The following is an 18,913-nucleotide window of genomic DNA, read 5'->3' as shown; positions in this document are numbered from 1 at the left end:
CAACAGGAATTTTAGGGTCAATTGTGGTCGTAAATCAAGGATTATTTCAACAATCAAGGCTCGCTGCAGTATTTATGGTTAATATAAGTTTCTTCCATAAAGTAATGGCAGGAACTCCTGCAGACTGTAGGATGTCCTTGTATTTAGCCATTTCAACACCAGATGAGAAAATCACAGTCATACATTTACATAGGTACCAGACCTGGTCCTTGATTTATGACCACAATGGAAGCAGAATTCCCACGCGAAACCAGATGTTGGTGAAGTGAGATCCATCTGATTTTATGACCTTCTTTTTTACTACTGGCATTAAACAAATCACTGCAATTGTTAAGGGAATCACACAATCCTTAAGTGAGTTGGAGTTCCCCATTGAATTTGCTTGATGGAAGCAAGCTGGGGAGCTGGAGGAGGAAGAGAAGAAGAGGAGAAGAAGAAGGGGGAAGGGGGAAGGAGGTGGGAAGGAGAAGGAGAAGGAGGAAGGGGAAGAGGAGGAGGAGAAGGAGAAAGGAGGAGGAGAAGAGGAGGAGAAGGAGAAGGAGAAGAAGGAGAAGGAGAAAGAAGGAGAAGGAGAGGAAGAGGAAGGAGAGGAAGGGGAAGAGGAGGAGGAGGAGGAGAGGAAGAGGAAAGAGAGAGATGAGGAAGAGGAGGAAGAGGAAGAGGAGGATGAGAAGAAGGAGAAGGAGAAGGAGGAGAAGGAGAAGGAGAAGAAGAAGAGGAAGGAGAGGGAGAAGAAGAGGAGGAGGAGGAAGAGGAGGAGGAGGAGAAGGAGAAAGAGGAGAAGAGGAAGAAGAGAAAGAAGGAAAAGGAGAAGGAGGAGAAGAGGAAGAGGAGGAGGGCTCCATGGCAGTAGCCATGGGTGTGCCTGGAGAAAATCTGACTAGGTACTTGCCAAGAGTCAACACTGACTTGAAAGCACATCTTTGATCAAGAAGAGCTGAATGAAGAATCATGAACATGGCCATGTCTTCCAACGTTCCTTTCTCCTGCCCTTTCATGATAGCAGGCTGCTCGGCCAATCTTTCCTCCACCTAGATTTTTGGGTGGCCCTCAACAATCTTTACCTAGCAGTCTTCTCCAGTCCCTCAAGGACCTACTTCTCCACAGCTACAGCCTACAACCATCGTGAGCACTTACCTTCATCCCCACCAAATTGTTGTGGAAATCCACCCGAGCTCGTAGATCCTTGTTGGACTTCTTCCCAAGGAACTCTTTAACAAACTTGTTGCTGTATTTGAGATTGTCCCCACATCCGCCCCACTGCCACGCTTCGCGGTTCTCCAGGTCGGGGGCCTCGTCGCAAGTGCAGCGCTCCATACGTCCGGCACTGCAGGCTTTGGCCATGGCGTGGGTCAGCCCCGCCGAAGAGATGGCGTAAAGGAAGGCAGTTTCCTTAAACCCTGTGGAGGAAGATGACAATGCTGTTAGCACACCGAACTTCTCTCTTAGAGGGGTATCGCCCAGCCCTGACAATTTTGAGATGGATGGACTTCAGTTGCCAGAATTCCTCAGCCAGCAAGCTTGAAGATGGGTGGACTTCAACTCCCAGAATTCCTCAGCCAGCGTGTTTGAAGACAGGCAGATTTCAACTCCCAGAATTCCCCAGCCAGCAAGCTTGAAGATAGGTGAACTTCAACTCCCAGAATGCCTCAGCCAGCAAGCTTTAAGAGGGGTGGACTTCAACTCCCAGAATTCCCCAGCCAGCAAGCTTGAAGATGGATGGACTTCAACTCCCAGAATTCCCCAGCCAGCAAGCTTGAAGATGGGTGAACTTCAATTCCCAGAATGCCTCAGCCAGCAAGCTTGAAGATGGGTGGACTTCAACTCCCAGAATTCCCCAGCCAGCAAGCTTGAAGATGGGTGGACTTCAACTCCCAGAATTCCCCAGCCAGCAAGCTTGAAGATGGGTGAACTTCAACTCCCAGAATGCCTCAGCCAGCTTGCTTGGAGATGGATGGACTTCAGTTCCCAGAATTCCCTGGCTAGTGTTAGCCAAAGTCAAGAAGCTCTTGATTACAGGTTGTCCTCATCAAACGACTGTAATCAAGTCTTCCCATTACAGTCATTTGTTGTAGCAGTCCTAAAACAGGTTAAAACATTTTGTAGCTTTTTTGTAGCAGGCTGTTAAATGCAGCAAAGGATGCAAATTTGCTGAAAACTAGACATGTCAATTTTTAGCAAGAGAGACGATGACCGCGGGCTGCTAAAAATGGCAGAGAACTTTGTACACAAAGTTCAGATACAGGACTGCAGAGAGGTTGGAATCCATGTCATAAATCCCCTTTTTGGGGTTGGTTGTAACTTCAGATGGTCATTAAATGAATAGTTGTAAATCAAGGACTACCTATATAAACAGAGAGAATCCCTTCCCCTCATTTCTAGCACTTATGATGTTACCTAGTTGAGCCCCGAAATATCTGCAAGAAAACCACCAAGCGCAGAGAACACTAAAGACTTCCCCAATCCTCCCCTCCCCCCACTCCCTCCTTCCCTTCCTCTTTCTCCTCCTCCTCCTCCCGCCTCTAGCACTGATGATCTTCCATAGTTGAGTCATGAAATGTGAGCAAGAAAACCACCAAGTTCAGGGAACACTAAGGACCCCACAGAAAGAGAAACCCAGATAAGCAGGGATTAACACCAGACAAACTATCAAGCAGAAAAGCATATCCTAATCAAGGAACTCCCAAGGAAAAAATCACACCTCTGCCAACATTGGCAGAGCAACCTACTATAGGTAAATAGGATAAAACAATACACTCATTAGCACTGATAACGTTACCAAACTGGGTCATGAAATTTTTGCAAGGAAACAACCAAGTTCAGAGACCATCAAGGTCCCCACAACTCTCCTCCTCCTCCTCCTCCTCCTCCTCTACCACAAACCTCTTCCTCCTCCTCTTCTGCTTCTTCTTCCTTCTTCCTGTTCTTCTTCCTCTTTTTCCTTGTCTTCCTCGTCTTCCTCCTCCTCCTCCCTGCAAACCATACTCCCTTCCTGCCCTGATGATATTAGCTACCAGTCTCCTCCTCCTCCTCCTCCTCCTCCTCCTCCTCCTCCTCCTCTCTTCTTCTTCTTCTTCTTCTTCTTCTTCTTCTTCTTCTTCTTCTTCTTCTTCTTCTTCTTCTTCTTCTTCTTCTCCTCTTTTCTTTTGGTTATGCTTCCCCTTCCCCTTCTCCTCCTTTTCCTTTTGCTTCTTCTCCTTCTCCTTCTCCTCTTCTACTTCTTCTATTTCCTCCTCTGCCTCTTCCCTTTTCTTTCTTCTTCCTCTACTTCCTTGTCTTCCCCCTCCTCCTCCTCCTCCTTTCCCCCCTCCTCCTCCTCCCCTTCCTCCTCCTTGTAAACCATACTTTGGACCATGAAATGTCTGCAAGAAAACCAAGGACCCTTCTTCTTCTTCTTCTTCTTCTTCTTCTTCTTCTTCTTCTTCTTCTTCTTCTTCTTCTTCTTCTTCTTCTTCTTCTTCTTCTTCTTCTTCTTCTTCTTCTTCTCCTTCTCCTCCTCCTCCTTCTTCTTCCTCCTCCTCCTCTTCCTCTTCCTCCTCTTCTTCCCCTCCTTCTTCTCTGCTTTTTCTTCCTCCTTTTCCTCCTCCTCCTCTTGCTCTTGCTCTTCTTCCCTTTTCTTTCTTCTTCCTCTTCTTCCTCCTCTTCCACCTCCTCCTCCTCCTCCCTGCAAACCATACTCCCTTCCTGCCCTGATGATATTAGCTAGTTAGACCATGAAATGTCTGCAAGGAAACCAAGGACCCTGCATCTTCTGTCATCTTCTTCTTCCTCTTCCACTCCTCCTCTCCACATACCCCACTCCCTTCTAACACTGATGATGTTGCCTAGTTGGGTCCTGAAAGGTCTGCAAGGAAATCCCCAAGGTCTGAGAGCACCAAGGACCCCTACAGTCCTCCTACTCCTCCTCCGGTCATAAGTTGAGGACTGCCTGCCCTCCTCCTCCACTAACCTCTCTTCAGCAGGCTGGCTCTGAAGCGGCCTTCCAGGCTGCAATTCCACCTCTCGAAGCGGAACTGGTACTGGCATTCCAGGGCGCTCATGCTGATGGCTTCCATGAGGGTCTCCGCCACGCCAGGGTCTCTCCGACACATCCGGCGCTGTTTCTTTTCCAGCTTCAAACGGTCGCAGACTTTGTAGTGGGCTTTGATGGCTGCTTCCTCCATTTCCGTGGTCAGAGGGAGGATGGTCAGAGGCTCGTTGCCCGTCAACCTGGGGGGGAGGGGTGGGAGAAAGGAAATTGGGATGAATCATCCAAAGAGCATCCCTAAATCCGATGGGCCAATCTTGCAAAGCTTTCTTTCTTTCTTTCTTTCTTTCTTGCTTTCTTTCTTTCTTTCTTTCTTTCTTTCTTTCTTTCTTTCTTTCTTTCTTTCCCACCCTTATTATTTTTATCAAAAACTCAAGGTAGCGAAAGTATTGAATCATCCTCCGATTTACCTCAAATTACGCAGCTGGATTTCATGCCTAAGAGAGGACTAGATCTCACCGTCTCCTGGTGATTGGCCCAAAGTCACCCAGCTGGCTTTCCTGGCTAAAGCAGTACTAGAACTCCCTGTCTCCTGGTGATTGGCCCAAAGTCACCCAGCTGGCTTTCCTGGCTAAAGCAGTACTAGAACTCCCTGTCTCCTGGTGATTGGCCCAAAGTCACCCAGCTGGCTTTCATGCCTAAGGCGGGACTAGAACTCCCTGTCTCCTGGTGATTGGCCCAAAGTCACCCAGCTGGCTTTCATGCCTAAGGCGGGACTAGAACTCACCGTCTCCTGGTGATTGGCCCTGAATCACCCAGCTGGCTTTCCTGGCTAAAGCAGTACTAGAACTCACCGTCTCCTGGTGATTGGCCCAAAGTCACCCAGCTGGCTTTCATGCCTAAGGCAGGACTAGAACTCACCGTCTCCTGGTGATTGGCCCTGAATCACCCAGCTGGCTTTCCTGGCTAAAGCAGTACTAGAACTCCCTGTCTCCTGGTGATTGGCCCAAAGTCACCCAGCTGGCTTTCATGCCTAAGGCAGGACTAGAACTCCCTGTCTCCTGGTGATTGGCCCTGAATCACCCAGCTGGCTTTCCTGGCTAAAGCAGTACTAGAACTCACCGTCTCCTGGTGATTGGCCCAAAGTCACCCAGCTGGCTTTCATGCCTAAGGCAGGACTAGAACTCACCGTCTCCTGGTGATTGGCCCTGAATCACCCAGCTGGCTTTCCTGGCTAAAGCAGTACTAGAACTCACCGTCTCCTGGTGATTGGCCCAAAGTCACCCAGCTGGCTTTCATGCCTAAGGCAGGACTAGAACTCCCTGTCTCCTGGTGATTGGCCCTGAATCACCCAGCTGGCTTTCCTGGCTAAAGCAGTACTAGAACTCACCGTCTCCTGGTGATTGGCCCAAAGTCACCCAGCTGGCTTTCATGCCTAAGGCGGGACTAGAACTCCCTGTCTCCTGGTGATTGGCCCAAAGTCACCCAGCTGGTTTTCATGCCTAAGGCGGGACTAGAACTCCCTGTCTCCTGGTGATTGGCCCAAAGTCACCCAGCTGGCTTTCATGCCTAAGGCAGGACTAGAACTCACCGTCTCCTGGTGATTGGCCCTGAATCACCCAGCTGGCTTTCCTGGCTAAAGCAGTACTAGAACTCACCGTCTCCTGGTGATTGGCCCAAAGTCACCCAGCTGGCTTTCATGCCTAAGGCGGGACTAGAACTCACCGTCTCCTGGTGATTGGCCCTGAATCACCCAGCTGGCTTTCCTGGCTAAAGCAGTACTAGAACTCACCGTCTCCTGGTGATTGGCCCAAAGTCACCCAGCTGGCTTTCATGCCTAAGGCAGGACTAGAACTCACCGTCTCCTGGTGATTGGCCCTGAATCACCCAGCTGGCTTTCCTGGCTAAAGCAGTACTAGAACTCCCTGTCTCCTGGTGATTGGCCCAAAGTCACCCAGCTGGCTTTCATGCCTAAGGCAGGACTAGAACTCCCTGTCTCCTGGTGATTGGCCCTGAATCACCCAGCTGGCTTTCCTGGCTAAAGCAGTACTAGAACTCACCGTCTCCTGGTGATTGGCCCAAAGTCACCCAGCTGGCTTTCATGCCTAAGGCAGGACTAGAACTCACCGTCTCCTGGTGATTGGCCCTGAATCACCCAGCTGGCTTTCCTGGCTAAAGCAGTACTAGAACTCACCGTCTCCTGGTGATTGGCCCAAAGTCACCCAGCTGGCTTTCATGCCTAAGGCAGGACTAGAACTCCCTGTCTCCTGGTGATTGGCCCTGAATCACCCAGCTGGCTTTCCTGGCTAAAGCAGTACTAGAACTCACCGTCTCCTGGTGATTGGCCCAAAGTCACCCAGCTGGCTTTCATGCCTAAGGCGGGACTAGAACTCCCTGTCTCCTGGTGATTGGCCCAAAGTCACCCAGCTGGTTTTCATGCCTAAGGCGGGACTAGAACTCCCTGTCTCCTGGTGATTGGCCCAAAGTCACCCAGCTGGCTTTCATGCCTAAGGCAGGACTAGAACTCACCGTCTCCTGGTGATTGGCCCTGAATCACCCAGCTGGCTTTCCTGGCTAAAGCAGTACTAGAACTCACCGTCTCCTGGTGATTGGTCCAAAGTCACCCAGCTGGCTTTCATGCCTAAGGCAGGACTAGAACTCACCGTCTCCTGGTGATTGGCCCTGAATCACCCAGCTGGCTTTCCTGGCTAAAGCAGTACTAGAACTCCCTGTCTCCTGGTGATTGGCCCAAAGTCACCCAGCTGGCTTTCATGCCTAAGGCAGGACTAGAACTCCCTGTCTCCTGGTGATTGGCCCTGAATCACCCAGCTGGCTTTCCTGGCTAAAGCAGTACTAGAACTCACCGTCTCCTGGTGATTGGCCCAAAGTCACCCAGCTGGCTTTCATGCCTAAGGCAGGACTAGAACTCACCGTCTCCTGGTGATTGGCCCTGAATCACCCAGCTGGCTTTCCTGGCTAAAGCAGTACTAGAACTCACCGTCTCCTGGTGATTGGCCCAAAGTCACCCAGCTGGCTTTCATGCCTAAGGCAGGACTAGAACTCCCTGTCTCCTGGTGATTGGCCCTGAATCACCCAGCTGGCTTTCCTGGCTAAAGCAGTACTAGAACTCACCGTCTCCTGGTGATTGGCCCAAAGTCACCCAGCTGGCTTTCATGCCTAAGGCAGGACTAGAACTCACCGTCTCCTGGTGATTGGCCCTGAATCACCCAGCTGGCTTTCCTGGCTAAAGCAGTACTAGAACTCACTGTCTCCTGGTGATTGGCCCAAAGTCACCCAGCTGGCTTTCATGCCTAAGGCAGGACTAGAACTCCCTGTCTCCTGGTGATTGGCCCTGAATCACCCAGCTGGCTTTCCTGGCTAAAGCAGTACTAGAACTCACCGTCTCCTGGTGATTGGCCCAAAGTCACCCAGCTGGCTTTCATGCCTAAGGCAGGACTAGAACTCACCGTCTCCTGGTGATTGGCCCTGAATCACCCAGCTGGCTTTCCTGGCTAAAGCAGTACTAGAACTCACCGTCTCCTGGTGATTGGCCCAAAGTCACCCAGCTGGCTTTCATGCCTAAGGCGGGACTAGAACTCCCTGTCTCCTGGTGATTGGCCCAAAGTCACCCAGCTGGTTTTCATGCCTAAGGCGGGACTAGAACTCCCTGTCTCCTGGTGATTGGCCCAAAGTCACCCAGCTGGCTTTCATGCCTAAGGCAGGACTAGAACTCACCGTCTCCTGGTGATTGGCCCTGAATCACCCAGCTGGCTTTCCTGGCTAAAGCAGTACTAGAACTCACCGTCTCCTGGTGATTGGTCCAAAGTCACCCAGCTGGCTTTCATGCCTAAGGCAGGACTAGAACTCACCGTCTCCTGGTGATTGGCCCTGAATCACCCAGCTGGCTTTCCTGGCTAAAGCAGTACTAGAACTCCCTGTCTCCTGGTGATTGGCCCAAAGTCACCCAGCTGGTTTTCATGCCTAAGGCGGGACTAGAACTCCCTGTCTCCTGGTGATTGGCCCAAAGTCACCCAGCTGGCTTTCCTGGCTAAAGCAGTACTAGAACTCACCGTCTCCTGGTGATTGGCCCAAAGTCACCCAGCTGGCTTTCATGCCTAAGGCAGGACTAGAACTCACCGTCTCCTGGTGATTGGCCCTGAATCACCCAGCTGGCTTTCCTGGCTAAAGCAGTACTAGAACTCACCGTCTCCTGGTGATTGGCCCAAAGTCACCCAGCTGGCTTTCATGCCTAAGGCAGGACTAGAACTCCCTGTCTCCTGGTGATTGGCCCTGAATCACCCAGCTGGCTTTCCTGGCTAAAGCAGTACTAGAACTCACCGTCTCCTGGTGATTGGCCCAAAGTCACCCAGCTGGCTTTCATGCCTAAGGCGGGACTAGAACTCCCTGTCTCCTGGTGATTGGCCCAAAGTCACCCAGCTGGTTTTCATGCCTAAGGCGGGACTAGAACTCCCTGTCTCCTGGTGATTGGCCCAAAGTCACCCAGCTGGCTTTCATGCCTAAGGCAGGACTAGAACTCACCGTCTCCTGGTGATTGGCCCTGAATCACCCAGCTGGCTTTCCTGGCTAAAGCAGTACTAGAACTCACCGTCTCCTGGTGATTGGTCCAAAGTCACCCAGCTGGCTTTCATGCCTAAGGCAGGACTAGAACTCACCGTCTCCTGGTGATTGGCCCTGAATCACCCAGCTGGCTTTCCTGGCTAAAGCAGTACTAGAACTCCCTGTCTCCTGGTGATTGGCCCAAAGTCACCCAGCTTGCTTTCATGCCTAAGGCAGGACTAGAACTCCCTGTCTCCTGGTGATTGGCCCTGAATCACCCAGCTGGCTTTCCTGGCTAAAGCAGTACTAGAACTCACCGTCTCCTGGTGATTGGCCCAAAGTCACCCAGCTGGCTTTCATGCCTAAGGCAGGACTAGAACTCACCGTCTCCTGGTGATTGGCCCTGAATCACCCAGCTGGCTTTCCTGGCTAAAGCAGTACTAGAACTCACCGTCTCCTGGTGATTGGCCCAAAGTCACCCAGCTGGCTTTCATGCCTAAGGCAGGACTAGAACTCCCTGTCTCCTGGTGATTGGCCCTGAATCACCCAGCTGGCTTTCCTGGCTAAAGCAGTACTAGAACTCACCGTCTCCTGGTGATTGGCCCAAAGTCACCCAGCTGGCTTTCATGCCTAAGGCAGGACTAGAACTCACCGTCTCCTGGTGATTGGCCCTGAATCACCCAGCTGGCTTTCCTGGCTAAAGCAGTACTAGAACTCCCTGTCTCCTGGTGATTGGCCCAAAGTCACCCAGCTGGCTTTCATGCCTAAGGCAGGACTAGAACTCACCGTCTCCTGGTGATTGGCCCTGAATCACCCAGCTGGCTTTCCTGGCTAAAGCAGTACTAGAACTCACCGTCTCCTGGTGATTGGCCCAAAGTCACCCAGCTGGTTTTCATGCCTAAGGCGGGACTAGAACTCCCTGTCTCCTGGTGATTGGCCCAAAGTCACCCAGCCGGCTTTTATTTCTAAGGGAGGACTAGAACTCACCGTCTCCTGGTGATAGGCCCAAAGTCACCCAGGTGGCTTTTGTGCCTTTCATGCTTTCACTGAAGTTGTTAAGTGAATCACATGGTCATTAAGTGAATTCCCCACTGCTTGTCAGAAGATCACAAAAGAGGATCACATGACCATGGGACGCCGTAACCGTCATAAATAGGAACCCGTTGCCAAGCGTCTGAATTTTGATCACGTGATGTTGGGGCTGCTGCAATGGTCATAAGTGTGAAAATCGGTCACAAGTAACCTTTTTCGGTGCCGTTGCAGCTTTGAACGGTCACTAAATAAATGGTTGTAAGTCGAGGAATACATGTACTGTTTTCCAGTCTCCAGACCTCCAAGAAAAAGAGTTGGGTGGCCAGAGAGGCTGGTGGGGTGGGGGGTGGGGGGAGAGGATTAAAAAAAAAAAAACCCTACTGGTTTCTCCATTACAGAACTCTAGTAGGGTAGAAAACCGCCCCTCGATACTGATTGGCTGCTGAGTCCAAGCCACACCCACTCCTCCCATCTCTAGTAGGGTAGAAAACCGCCCCTCGATACTGATTGGCTGCTGAGTCCAAGCCACACCCACTCCTCCCTTCTTAGCCAATAGGGAAGGCAACGGGCGCTTCTTGGAATGAGTGGGCGGAGCTTCTGCACTTCCAAAACCGAGAAGCGGTGGCCCAGCGTGCGCGCTGCTGGCAGCATTCGAACTCGGCACCCGGGTTCCAACAGGCTGGGCAGAAGTTCCCAATTGCCAGCAAATTGACACTATGAAAATAAAGTCCTATTCTGCCGTTACGGGTCAGGCGCTTGCTTGGCAAGCTGGCGTTCCAAGAAAATAAATGAGAACTCTTGCTCACCCTGCCCGGTGTCCCTCTGTGCACAGGCGTGCAAGGAAAACCAGCCTCTTGCACACCCCTTAATGCCCCGCTAGAGCTGCAGGGAGCTGGAGCGGTCACTCTGGAGGGGTTCCCACTAACCAGGATTCCTGGCTTAGTTGACTGCAGCTTCCAGGCTGGCGTCCAGGCAGGGGCCATGTGGGCAGAGAATCAGTAAAAATATATCAAAACTCAGGGACCTTCCTTTGGGAGGAAAACCCAGAAATGATCCTTTTGTGTGCCAAGAAACAAGAAAAATCCAGCCCAAGAAAAATCGGGATGGAAAAAAAGACACGTCATTTTGAAGTCTTTCCCCAGCCTTCCTTCCTTCTTAGATGTGGGCCATCCTCGACTTACGACGGCAATTGAACCCAAAGTTTCTGCTGCCAAGTAAGGCAGTGAGTTTTGCCCCCATTATATGGCTTTTCTTGCCACCGTTGTTAAGTGAATCCCCACCCAGCTGTTAAATAAGTTGCAAGGTTGTTAAGCGAATCTGGCTTCCCCATCGACTTTGCTCTTCAGAAGGTCGCTAAACGGGATTACATGGCCCCAGGATATGGCAAACCGTCATAAATGTGGGTCAACTGCGAAGGGCCTGGATTTTGATCCCATAGCCACACGGATGTCGCCATGGTTGTAAGTTAGCGAAAAATGGGTCACCGGTCACTTTTTTCAGTGACGTTGTAACGCTGAATGGTCACTAAATGAACTGTTGTAAGTCAGGGACTACCTGCAGTTTTTTTCGCGTAAGATAACCACCCCGGATCAGGGAATGAACGATCTTACGGAAATTGAAAGACAAGCAGACAGAAGCAGGTTTCAGATTTCAGAAATTGATTTTGAAAAGGCATGGAGGGGAACCTAGAATGGGACCAGACCTGGCAGGCAGAAAAGATGTTGAGCTTCCTAAATTATCTTTCCCCCCCCCCCTCTTCATGTCGGTGATCGGGACAAAGCAAAAGAGGCGGTGAGTTCTAGACCTAGTTGGGTGTCTTTGGACCAATCACCAGGAGACGGTGAGTTCTAGTCCCGCCTTAGGCATGAAAGCCAGCTGGGTGACTTTAGGCCAATCACCAGGAGACGGGGAGTTCTAGTCCCGCCTTAGCCATAAAAATCAGTTAGGTGACTTTGAGCCAATCACCAGGAGACGGGGAGTTCTAGTCCTGCCTTAGGCATGAAAGCCAGCTGGGTGACTTTGGACCAATCACCAGGAGATGTGAGTTCTAGTCCCACCTTAGCCCTAAAAATCAGTTAGGTGATTTTAGGCCAATCACCAGGAGACGGTGAGTTCTAGTCCCACCTCAGCCCTAAAAATCAGTTAGGTGACTTTGAGCCAATCACCAGGAGACGGTGAGTTCTAGTCCCAACTTAGCCATAAAAATCAGTTAGGTGACTTTGAGCCAATCACCAGGAGACGTGAGTTCTAGTCCCACCTTAGCCCTAAAAATCAGTTAGGTGACTTTGAGTCAATCACCAGGAAATGGTGAGTTCTAGTCCTGCCTTAGGCATGAAAGCCAGCTGGGTGACTTTGGACCAATCACCAGGAGATGTGAGTTCTAGTCCCACCTTAGCCCTAAAAATCAGTTAGGTGATTTTAGGCCAATCACCAGGAGACGGTGAGTTCTAGTCCCACCTCAGCCCTAAAAATCAGTTAGGTGACTTTGAGCCAATCACCAGGAGACAGTGAGTTCTAGTCCCAACTTAGCCATAAAAATCAGTTAGGTGACTTTGAGTCAATCACCAGGAAATGGTGAGTTCTAGTCCTGCCTTAGGCATGAAAACCGGCTGGGTGACGTTGGACCTGTCACTCTCTCTCAGTCCAATCCATCTCACAGGGTTGTCATTGTAGGGGGCGGGAAAGAGGAGGAGGAACATGTGCTGGATATACAAATAAATATAATGCCAAATGTTGGCAAAAACGTCATCGATCAGGGTCACGTGATTTACAGGTGAAAACAGCCGCCATTGCGGGCTGATTACCCAGGTGCCTTAAATGAGGTCACGTGACCTTAGGGGGCGGAGGGAGGCCATCATAACTGTCGTAAGTGGAGGACTACCACTTACGACTTCATGCAGCAAGAAAGCATCACATCCGATGGGTCAGACATTCCCCCCACCTGCAGATGGCTGTCAAATCGTGCCAAATTGTGTTCTGAAGAATTTGTGGGCCCCGTAAATGCCATTTTTAGGAAGATGGACCTGCAATGAACCCCAATCTTTGCCATGGACAGATAACCAAGTCAGCTGGAAGACAGGGAGGTCCCAGGCCATGTGTCGCAGCGATGATAACCAAGTTGTCAGAACCTTGGTAGGACAGTGGTCTAAGCACCCTGTTATTAAGACCAGCTGCCTGCAATTACTGCAGGTTCGAATCTCGCCAGGCTCAAGGTTGACTCAGCCTTCCATCCTTTCTAAGGTAGGTAAATTGAGGACCCAGTTGTGGGGGCAATAAGCTGACTTTGTATAAATATACAAAAGGATGAAGGCTATTGCTGAGCACATTGTAAGCCGCCCTGAGTCTCCGGAGAAGATAAAATCTTCATATAAATCAAATTAAAAAAAAAAAAAGTTGGATGGTTTTAAGAAGTAGAGAGGACTGGTGGTCAGAGGAGTAAGCTACTCCTGACAGTTAGTTGGACCTCCTGAATTCTCAGTCACGTTTCTAAAACATGGTTTGCTCCAAAAAGACGTTAAAAAGAGAGAGTTTTATCCACCGGGCCAATTTTATGGACTTATCTCATTGGCCACTGGAGAACCAGCACACTGCATTAGCGGAGCAAATGACCTGATCCTGCAGGACAGAAAAACTGAGTTGGAAGGGACCTTGGAGGTCTTCTAGTCCAACCCCCTGCTATGCCATTCCAGACAAGTGGCTGTCCAATCTCTTAAAAAAACAACAACCCTTCAGTGTTGGGATCAACCACAACATGGGTACATTTATACACTCCTGGGTTGCACAAACAGAGGCATAGAATCAAGATCACGTGAAATATTAGTGCCGCTTTACAAAAACTCTAGTCTAGCCACACCTGGAATACTGCAATCAGTTTTGGTCACCGTAATACAAAAAAGTTGTTGAGACTTTGGAAAATGTTCAGAGAAGAGCAACTAAGATGATTCAAAGGCCTGGAGATTAAAAACATATGAAGAACAGCTGCAGGATTTGGGCTGGGCCAGTCTGAAGAAAAGGACAATTAGGGGTGATATGATGGCAGTATTTGAGTATTTGAGGGTCTGCCATGAAGAAGAGGGGAGTCAATTTATTTTCCAAAGCATTAGAAGGCAAGATAAGAAACAATGGATGGAAACTAATCAAAAAGAGAAGCAACTTGGAATTAGGGAGAAACTTCCTAACATTGAGGACAATTAACCAGTGGAACAGCTTGCCACCAGAAATTGTGGGCGCTCCATCACTGGATGTTTTTAAGAAGAGACTAGATAGTCACTTATCTGAAATGATACAGCTTCCCCTGCTTGAGCAGGTGGCTGGACTAGAAGACCTCTAAGTTCCCTTCCACTCTACTTTATTCTGTTCTAACTTCTGGAAGGCAAGTCATTCCACTGATTAATTGTCCTCTGTACCAGGAAATTTCTCCTTAATTCTAGGTTGCTTCTCTCCTTGATCAGTTTCCATCCATTATTCCTTCTTCTGGCCTTCAGGTGCTTTGGAGAAGAACTTGACTCCCTCTTCTTTGGGGCAGCCCCTGAGATACTGGAAGACTGCTATCATGTCTCCCCTAGTCCTTCTTTTTCATTAAACTAGACATACCCAATTCCTTCAACTGTTCTTCATATGTTTTAGCCTCCAGTCCCCTAATCATCTTTGCTGCACTCTTTCCAATTCTTTTTTTATAACTCAACCTCTTTTTTATAACTGGATGCAATATTCACCCTATGGTCTTACCAAGGCTTTATAAAGCAGTATTAAATCATCACATGATCTTAATTTTATCCCTCTATGTTTTTTTTTTGTTTGTTTGTTTGTTTTAATTTGATTTATATGCCGCCCTTCTCCGGAGACTCAGGGCGGCTTACAATGCGTTAAGCAATAGCCTTCATCCTTTTGTATATATTTATACAAAGTCAGCTTATTGCCCCCACAAACCGGGTCCTCATTTCACCTACCTTAGAAAGGATGGAAGGCTGAGTCGACCTTGAGCCTGGTGAGAATTGAACTCGCAGTAATTGCAGGCAGCTGGATGTTAAATGCTGCCTTTAGGAGGCATTAGCCTCCTACGCCACTCAGATTCCTGTTAATGGAGCCTAGGATAGGATTGGACTTTTTGGTGGCTGCTGCATACGGCTGGCTCCTGTTTAAGTGATTGTCCACTAGGACTCCCAAGATCCTTCTCACAGTTACTGCTGTTGAACCAAGATGAGGTGAGACCTGGTTCAATATAAGTAACTTCAAGAGGGATTTTGGAATCCTAGTGCAAGGGTCTCCAACCTTAACAACTTTAATCTGGCGGACTTCAACTCCCAGAATTCCCCAGCCAGCTTTGCCATGGAGTCCTAGTGGACAATCGCTTAGACGTGTGTTGACCTTCTGAATCATCTAACTCAAGCTCTCCTCCACGGTTTAAGACTTGAGTCTGGGGTGATTTGGGCCTCTGGGCTCCTTTTATGCAACGGAAAGCAGGAATGAGAAAGGAAGGGCAGCTAAGGTCACATGGTGTTGGAGGTCCACCAGATTTTGCCAGTTGCCAAGTTTTCCTCCTCAATCTTGGCAGAAGGGCAGTTAGGAGTCTCCAGCCGAAGTGCCAGCCAAGGACAATAGTTCTCCTTGTGATCCCATCCAAGCTTCCCACCCAAGGATTCCATCAGACAACAGTTGTGGGCCAGGGCAAGACCCACACAAGACCAGCAGCGGCTGCAAGGATGGCAACAATTTGTTGATTTTTCATCCACCGCGCCCGGTTTTGAATTCGCTCCCTCCTATTTCAACACCAACAGCTCAGCTTTAGGAAAGCAAAACAGATCAGCCGGCGAGGAGGTCTGGACAGATTGTTCTCTTAGGTTCATAGGCATGGCTGGCCTTGCAAAGTGATCTTGTAAAAAAAGGTCCCTGCCAGGACTTCTCAATTTTCGGGGCAGCTGGAAGATGGGAGGGCTTCAGCTCCCAGAATTTGCCAGGCAGCCATGCTAGGAAGAATCTTTACACCAGAGACTGATAGAGAGAGGGGGGAGAGAGGAGGGGGAATATCAGATAGATAGATAGATAGATAGATAGATAGATAGATAGATAGATAGATAGATAGATAGATACCCTGTACCCCAAAAATAAGACATCCCCAATTGGGCTTTTGAGTGCATGCACTAAAATAAGCCTCCTCCCGAAAATAAGCCCTCCCCAAAAATACTTAAACAACAGAGCTGGAAATCAGGTAAGACAGCAAGAGGAGCTCCATCTTGTTCCACGCACCCCAAAATAATAAGACCTCCCTGAAAATAAGGCCAAGCGCTTATTTTGGGGTTCAAAAAAATATAAGACAGGGTCTTATTTTTGAGGAAAATGGTAGGTACAGTAGGTAGGTAGGTAGGCAGGTAGATGAGAGAGAGAGAGAGAGAGGAGAGAGAGAGAGTTGACAGACAGATAGATAAAAGAGAGATGAGAGTGATGAAATAACGGGTAGATGAGAGACAGAGAGGGAGAGAGAGAAAGAGAGATGATAGATAGATAGATAGATAGATGATAGGTAGATAGATAGATAGATAGATAGATGATAGATAGATAGATAGATAGATAGATAGATAGATAGATGATAGATAGATAGATAGATAGATAGATAGATAGATAGATGATAGATAGATAGATAGGTAGGTAGATAGATGATAGATAGATAGATAGATAGATAGATAGATAGATAGATAGATAGATGATAGATAGATAGGTAGGTAGGTAGGTAGATAGATAGGTAGGTAGGTAGGTAGGTAGATAGATAGATAGATAGATAGATAGATGATAGATAGATAGATAGATAGATGATAGATAGATGATAGATAGATAGATAGATAGATAGATAGATAGATAGATAGATAGATAGATAGGTAGGTAGGTAGGTAGGTAGGTAGGTAGGTAGGTAAGTAGGTAGATAGATAGATAGATAGATAGATAGATAGATAGATAGATAGATAGATAGATAGATAGATAAGGAGAGATATGAAATAACGGGTAGATGAGAGGGGGGTGAGAGAGAGATGATAGACAGACCAGATAATAGATAGGAGGGAGGGAGGGAGAATCTGCCTAAAACGGGACTACAACTCACCATGTCCTGGTAATTGGCCCAAATTCACCCAGCCACCTTACACACTGAAGGCGGAACCAGAACTCACAGCCTCCTGGCCTTTAAACCGACACCTTACCCTCTACAGCAAACAACTGAACAGTTGCATTCCTGAGTGACAAAAGAAAGCCCACTCCCCACCTCCAACAACAACTATGGCCATACATAGAGGACTGTGTTTAGTCAGCTAGATTCCCACTAAATAGCACCTTCTCTCATTCGCCAATGGCTCCCCCCCACCCACCCACCTCTCCGATCTCCCTTCCTGGCTCCAAGTACTTCTGGATGCCCTAAACCAGGGGTCTCCAACCTTGGCAACTTTAAGCCTGGCGGACTTCAACTCCCAGAATTCCCCAGCAAAGCAAAGCTGGCTGGGGAATTCTGGGAGTTGAAGTCCGCCAGGCTTAAAGTTGCCAAGGTTGGAGACCCCTGCCCTAAACCCACTATCACTTCCAACCCCATTCCAAAATTTGAGAATTGCACCAAGCCGACTCTTTGCAAAATCTTTTGGAAACTTTGCCCCCGGGAGAAACTAACAGGGAGGGATCAAGTTTACAAAACTTCCATATCCTTTGCAAGACTCTTTCCCGCCCCCCATCCCACAATATGTGCGCCTATCAGTTTCGGTTAGCTCCCAGCAAGTGCACAAAAGACACACACACACAGAGAGAGAGACACAACTGACTGTTGTAATCCGTCGCCCGTTTGTCTCCCTAACACCACAGACAGTCCTATAAGTCTCACCTTCTCATTTTCAACAGCTCGGTGATGGATGGGGCGTCTGGTCCCTGGCTCAGCTTCTACTCCGAAGCCAATCATGCTTCGCAGTTTAAGGACCTCGCGTTTTCAGGAAGCCAGGGCTGCTAGAAAAAAATGGGGGGGAGTCGTACCCTCCCTCCCTAATTTGGGAGTGGGTGGGCAGCCCATAAACAAACAAACAAAAAATCAGGAATAGAGAAAAGTTACTTGGGGCACTTTGGAACACGGCTTGGCTCACTTATTAAAAAATTAGGCACTTCCCGCATTGTGTTTATAGCTACCCCCGAAGAGGAAGGGGTCCTCTGTCTGGAGGACATATTTTGGGGATGGGGGTTAAAGAGAGCCAGTTTGGTCTAAGTGGTGAAGGCACCAGGCTAGAAACTAGGTAGGAGAAGGTGAGTTCTAGTCCCACTTTAGGCGCAAAAGCTTTGGGCCAATCACCAGGGGAGTGTGAGTTCTAGTTCCTCCTTAGGCACAAATGTCACTGGGTGACCTTGGGCCAGTCACTTTCTCTCAGCCCTAGAAAGGAGACAATGTCAAACCACCTCTGAAAAACTTTGCCAAGAAAACTGCGAAGAAGGGAAGGGAAGGGAAGGGAAGAGAAGAGAAGAGGGAAGGGAAGGGAAGGGAAGGGAAGGGAAGGGAAGGGAAGGGAAGAGAAGGGAAGAGAAGAGAAGAGAAGAGAAGAGAAGAGAAGAGAAGAGAAGAGAAGAGAAGAGAAGAGAAGAGAAGAGAAGAGAAGAGAAGAGAAGAGAAGAGAAGAGAAGAGAAATTAGGGTTTAGGGTTTAGCAAGCTGTACAAACCCAGTTATTACGTTACACGGTGATTTCTTTTCAAACTGTGATCCTCAGCTGGAACCTGACTTTATTTATTTATTTATTTATTTATTTATTTTAAAAGGCTCATCCAGGCACGAGTTTGCCAGTTGTCCTCTGCTGAGATCGCCCAACCAGCCTCGCCGTCAAAAAGAAAAGATTTAAAAGGCAGCAAGAAAACCTCCGTGGGCCAACCTGACTTGAAATGTCACAGACTGTTGACTCAACAGAGATGGAAAGTCAAGTCGGAAACTTAATTGTTCGCTTCAACTCTTTAACCAGCCGGAAAACAATCACTGGATATGAGTTCGCCACCCTGTCGGTTGCCTGTCCAAATAAATCAAACTCTACGCTGGAGAGCTTCTTTGCATGCCAGGTGACATCAGCACAACGGGGTCCTTGGTGGTCTCTGAGCTTGGTGGTTTTCTTGAAGATGTTTCATCACCCAACTAGGCGACATCATCAATGCTACTGAGGGTGGGATTTCCTCCTGTTTACATACGGTGGGTTGCCCTGCCAGTGTTGGCGGAGGTTGTGATTTTCTCCTTGGGAGTTCCTTGATTAGGGTATGCTTTTCTGCTTGATAGTTTGTCTGGTGTTAATCCCTGCTTATCTGGGTTTCTCTTTCTGTGGGGTCCTTAGTGCTCCCTGAGCTGCGTAGTTTTCTTGCA

General features: G+C 48.7%; 1 protein-coding gene across 2 annotated transcripts in view; it reads right to left on the bottom strand.

The window, feature by feature from the left end:
• WNT9A (Wnt family member 9A) overlaps nucleotides 1-18,913 on the bottom strand; it is a 45,143-nt gene that overhangs the window by 13,125 nt on the left and 13,105 nt on the right. For both annotated transcript variants that reach the window (XR_015734142.1, XM_060684490.2), the window contains exons 2-3: nucleotides 3,950-4,209; nucleotides 1,138-1,400 (exon numbers count right to left, since the gene is read on the bottom strand). Coding sequence is in view for 1 of the 2 variants with exons in the window: in XM_060684490.2 (XP_060540473.1) it covers nucleotides 1,138-1,400; nucleotides 3,950-4,209 (523 nt within the window). In the remaining variant the exon portion in view is untranslated. The remainder of the gene's footprint in view (nucleotides 1-1,137; nucleotides 1,401-3,949; nucleotides 4,210-18,913) is intronic.

Source organism: Pantherophis guttatus, chromosome 4 (genome assembly GCF_059756535.1).
Source record: "Pantherophis guttatus breed Tessera chromosome 4, ASM5975653v1, whole genome shotgun sequence".
In the NCBI taxonomy this organism is placed as follows: Eukaryota; Metazoa; Chordata; class Lepidosauria; order Squamata; family Colubridae; genus Pantherophis; species Pantherophis guttatus.
Note: the sequence above shows the minus strand (reverse complement) of the source record. Positions and strands in the feature narration are given on the sequence as shown.